At 33.7% G+C, this 5,542-nt stretch overlaps 1 protein-coding gene across 1 annotated transcript; it reads right to left on the reverse strand.

Moving 5' to 3' along the window:
• Positions 1 to 3,483: 3,483 nt before the first annotated feature.
• LOC114398942 (probable aquaporin PIP-type 7a) lies at positions 3,484 to 5,085 on the reverse strand. Its single transcript, XM_028361035.1, has 4 exons — positions 4,679 to 5,085; positions 4,290 to 4,588; positions 4,039 to 4,179; positions 3,484 to 3,898 (listed from the first exon to the last, which is right to left on the reverse strand). Exons 1-4 carry the CDS (start codon positions 5,013 to 5,015, stop codon positions 3,806 to 3,808), a joined length of 870 nt encoding a protein of 289 aa, XP_028216836.1. The 5' UTR covers positions 5,016 to 5,085; the 3' UTR covers positions 3,484 to 3,805.
• Positions 5,086 to 5,542: the final 457 nt, after the last annotated feature.

Consider the following 5,542-nt stretch of genomic DNA (forward strand, 5'->3'; position numbering starts at 1 on the left):
AATTATGTCAAGAAAAAAAATACAAAAACTAGTATAAAAAGATGAATAAAAATAATATAATTATGAGTACTAGAAACAAATATATAATTCTTATTCTCTCGATGTAAAACATTTTTTTACAAGGCCAGCATATTTTTCACAACAAATATCTTACTCAAGTTAAGAAAGATTATTATAAATAACTCTTCTTTTGATTATTTAGTACAACTCTAATAAAAAATATTATATTTGACATGATTTTTTTTGTTTTCAAATTCTTAAAATGGGACTCAAAAGATCTCATTATATTAATCTTAAAATAAAAAAATAAAGAATTTGTTTAAATATTAATAAATGTCAACGTAAAATTTATTGTGTATTCTAGTCCAGGAGTTTCGGATGCGAAAGATATCTTAGCAAATAAGGAAATAGTCTCGTGAATTGTTTTACACTTTGTTCTAATAAAATAAATAAAAAATGGAAGGAAGTAAGGTGAATGAAAACATAATAGATAATCTTATCATACTTGTTTGGCAATATAAAGAAATAGGGATCAAAAGAATTATATGATTGTGAAATCCAAGGAAAAAAGTTTTTACCCCTTTCCCAATTGAGAGGCATTTGTACGGAGAGCAGTGGGATGAATGTTTTTCACCAATTTACTTTTACCTACTCATTTTTTTATCTTCTTCCTCGTTTATTTTTTATTAATCATTATTGTAGGTGAATATATAGGCCTAAGTTCGCAGGTTTGTAAGTTCAAGGATAGGTCAGTGAACTGATTTTTATTTGTTTTTATTTTAAATGGAATAAATGTTTTTTAAATAATGTAAATGACATTTTATTTATAATGTCAATAAGTCTTTTTTTATAAAATTTTACTATTTGGATAAGTGAAATAATTTTCAAACATTTAAAATCAAATTCAAATAGAAGGTTGAGTTAAAGCACAACAAAAATAAGGATCAAACTTAAGAAATTATAGTTCATTTTTATCTTCAAAATACGTCTAATTCTTCATAAATCGCAAGCATCGCTAACTTTTCACAAGTCATCATTATTCTATTATAGTTACTTGTGGATCTACCAATTAAACTTTATTCCTAGTTTGATTAACACCCAATATTTTTTTATTCAATCAATTCATGGCAAGCTCTAAACAAATAAGAATAGATTTGTTGTTTGTGTTTGCACAATAAATAAATTTATGATCATCTCAAAGACAGATATACAATAAACACTTAGTCTTTTCCTCTCATTTGTTTAAAGTGTTTTGAAAACTTTTGTAAGTTTTACAAGAATATACATAAAAAAGAATAATGAATGTTTGCACCTAAGTTTTGTATCTTGTTCTTTAAATCTTTTGGTATTTACAGCCTTCATCTTCAAGTGTCCGCTATTTCACAATGGGTAGATTTCTCTCCTTGTTCTTTGTCTAATAATAACGGTAGTTAGAACATTTAATAATTGTATTAAATGCATGTCCTTTCTTTATGTATAAAGTCACTCGGGTTGGCTTTCATGTTGTACGCTTTAGTAGAAAGTCATTTCTCATTCATTAGAGTAGGTTGACACAAAAGAACACATCTTTTGATGAAATTTGATACTTTCATATCTTGAGCTTCTTTTATTTCTCATGAAAAGTCATTTCTCATTCATTAGAATACATTGACACAAAAGAACACATCTTTTGATGAAATTTGATACTTTCATATTTTGAGCTTCTTTTATTTCTCATGAATTCGATGGATCTTAGAAAATTGTGATTGTAAACCGAATATCGACACAAAATAATAAATGAAATTTTAAATGTCAATTTATAAATGCTAGATCATGATTCTAGCTTGTTGTCTAGTTGTTTAGAGCAAATTCGTGAAGCGCAATTTGATGGCACATAAAATGTAAATTTTAACATTTCTATTTACTTACATCTAATAAAAATAATTAAAATTCTTAATTCATTTTTAAGACATACATTCTTTTAACTTAACATAGTCCTTATTTATTATGTCAAGGGGATATAAGTACATAAAAAATTGCTTATTTTAACAAAAAAATGTTTAAAAGAATGGGCCATAAATCTTGATTCTTCCCGATATGGATGAAATTTAGAATGAAAAAGCTTTTATATTATTAAACTAAATTATTATTGCTTAAAGTTTTATTTAACCAGGAGTATATGACCTTTTTAACTTATGAGAATTCACCAAGATCAAATTTAAAATATGATTTAATGACAATATAAAATTATTTTTTACTAGGAGAAAATGGTACTCCCGATGAAACATAATTTTATAGTTACTCAATTATAAATTATTATACTTACTAAATTTATTAATTTTTATAATAATTATTTTAAAATTATACTATAATTGTTCAACAATATCAAATCAAGACTAAATATTTATATATTATTTATCAACAAAATCTCATAAATAAAAAATTCGAATTCACATTTTTTTATAAGATACAAACCCAATCCTTACATATTAATAAACCTTTAATTAGTAAAAATTTGTAACTCGAATTCCCTACATTTTCTCTCTAACCCAACAAAGTATTTGTTTAGGGAATAGACATTGGTTGAGATCTGTTTTGTTCTCACTAATTCTGATATTGAATATTTGAAGAACGTTTTAGCCTTTTAGGCCATGTTATTGGATATTTGGAAAACTGGCAAAATATGAAATTAAACTTCTCGCAAGAAGACGATTCAATGTCCCAAATCTTAACCCTTGTTTGCTTATGAATTTGATTGTACTCTTAATAGCTCGAGATATGATCACTCTCATTCACAACTAGAAAAGCAGAAATCACATTTTATTCCTAGTTGGCATTTGATAAAAATAAAAGGCAAATGCTAAATCACAAGAATGAGTCAACGATTTATACGTGTCAAATTACTAATGCTTTCTTCTCAGTTACTCATCTCACAAGTGCCACGTCTTTTCCACGAAGGATTCCATGGAAGTAACTAGAAGGAAGTGGCATTCCCCGCTGAAGCTGATAAGATCAAGCTTGTCCAAATTTTGGCATAAAATATAAAAAATAGTGTACATTTTTTTCCCAAGGCTATGATCACGAATCATTATTAAATGGACAACACTAGAATATATGCATTATTGAGGAAGAAAAGTGGTCCCATATTTAAGCAATAGACATCATCCACCCACCCACCTTAAACCAACCCCACTCCTCACTGTCCACGGATTTCAATTATCCATAGCAAGTGATAACGGGCACAGGCGTGGATAAAGAAACCCAACCTTGGCATATGCTTCGGGGAAGAGGACAAATATTAGAGAGAAGACATAGGGGGGTTCAAAAGAAAAATAAAATAGTAGCAATATAAAGGATGTTTGGAATCTGAACCAAAATCAATTCTAAGAGATGAACCAAAATCAGTTATAAAAAGCAATTTGGAAAAATTATGGTCATACCTTGCTTTAGAGATGATCATCATAATTTTAAAAGGTGTCTAAATATGTCAATAATAAGATAAAATAAAATAAAATAAAAAGATGCATATATGACTCGGGGGTTATTTTTGATTTTGCAAATTACACAATCACAGCCGTACATCACACGTGAGCTGGGCCTCTTCCAACTTAAAAGCAGAGGATAACATTGGCCCATGACGCAACACATGCACCACCTAATAATCATAATTTTACATCTTTACATACAAAATACAAAGACTTTAAATTAAAATTAAAAAAAAAAAGATAAACAGATCATCTTGATGAAATGAAACCGAAACCCAGAAACATTGTTTTGATTTTTTTTGTTGTTCCCAACTTGATTAAGCATGAACGGTTTGATTGAATCACTTGGACTTGAAGGGAATGGCCCTGATTACGACCTGGTGGTAGAGTGCTGCAAGTGCAGCACCAATGAAAGGTCCCACCCAGAAGATCCACTGCACAGAAAACGACAAACAATAAGCATCAGAATCAGACGGACCAGATTCGTTTTCCCGAAAAATCTAAAATTGGACAAATATTGCGTAAAATGAAAAAAATAGCAATTACGAAATAAATGAATCAATTAACAACTTACGTGATCATCCCAACCAAGGTCCTTGTTGAAGATGATAGCAGCACCAAGACTACGAGCAGGGTTGATACCAGTGCCGGTTATAGGGATGGTTGCCAAGTGAACCAAGAACACCGCGAACCCAATAGGCAAAGGTGCCAAAATCTACTCATATATTCAACCCACACAATTAGGTTTAGTCCACAAAAATAGTATTTTTTTTTTAACGAAAAAAAGCAATTAAAGAGATTTTCGACAGAGGGTGGGGGGCTTACGGGGACGTGAGAGTCTCTGGCGTTACGTTTGGCATCGGTGGCGGAGAAAACGGTGTAAACAAGGACGAAAGTGCCAACAATCTCAGCACCAAGACCATCACCCTTGGTGTAACCAGGGGCAACAAAGTTGGCACCACCATTCAACGTACCGTATTTTGTTTTCCCCTCGAAACCCTTCACCACGCCAGCGCCACAAATAGCACCCAAGCATTGCATTACAATGTAGAAAATCGCCCTGGGCAACGACAACTTCCTCGCCAAAAACAGCCCAAATGTCACCGCCGGGTTTATGTGTCCCCCTACACATACGAACAAACAACGTTGTTTAACTTTATATTTTTTTTTTCTAGCTTTTGAGAAGTTAAGAAAAGAAAGAGAAAAAAACGGACCTGAGATGCCAGCGGTGCAGTAAACGAGGGCGAAGATCATGCCACCGAAGGCCCAAGCGATTCCTTGAATCCCAACGGTACTGCACTTAGACTTAGCCCCGGCGACTCCCATGACGGTTAAGACAGTGATGTATAGAAACAGAAAAGTGGCCACAAACTCTGCTATCCCTGCTCTGTAAAAGGACCATGACGTAAACTCCGTCGGGTCAACCAGTGGCGCCGGCGCCGGCTCCTGGTAGTCCTTGCCGTCGTCTTGGCTCTGCGCCGCCGTCCCAATCGGCTGTCTCTCCGGGAACTTGTTCGCTCCCAGCGACACATCCTGCTCCTTCCCCTCCATCTTAATTTTTCTCTTCTCTTCGCCTCGGATTCTCTTTCACTGAGTTGTGAGTGAGTGAGTTAGTAAGAACGAGGGTTGCGGATTTATAACCGGAATAGGTTTGAGTTAATAGAAGTGAGGGTGAGGGGTGGTGGGAGGTGGGTCCCGTGGCGTAATATGTTGAATTTTTAAAAATGTTTTTGTTTGATGGGGACCAATGATTGATGGGGTTTGTCCTAGCTGGCGGGATTCCAACCACTCCTAGAAAGACCGACCATGTTCCGCGCAGCACTGGAACGTAGATTACTGTGGTTTGAAAAAAAAATAAAAATGGAAGAACTGAAGAAGAAAAGAGTAAAAAACGTTTTGACGGATACAGGGACCGAATTCCACGTGGTCCTTGTCTGCGTTCGATGCTGGGCGGTGCGATTGTCAAGGCTTTCGAATTGTCACGTTGAACTCGCGCCTGCAATTGGACACGTGTCTCTTTCTCCTGCATTCTCAGTTTGACACGTTGGATTCCAGAGTTGGAAACCGACACGCCAATC

This window comes from Glycine soja, chromosome 2 (assembly GCF_004193775.1).
Source record: "Glycine soja cultivar W05 chromosome 2, ASM419377v2, whole genome shotgun sequence".
Classification (NCBI taxonomy): domain Eukaryota; kingdom Viridiplantae; phylum Streptophyta; class Magnoliopsida; order Fabales; family Fabaceae; genus Glycine; species Glycine soja.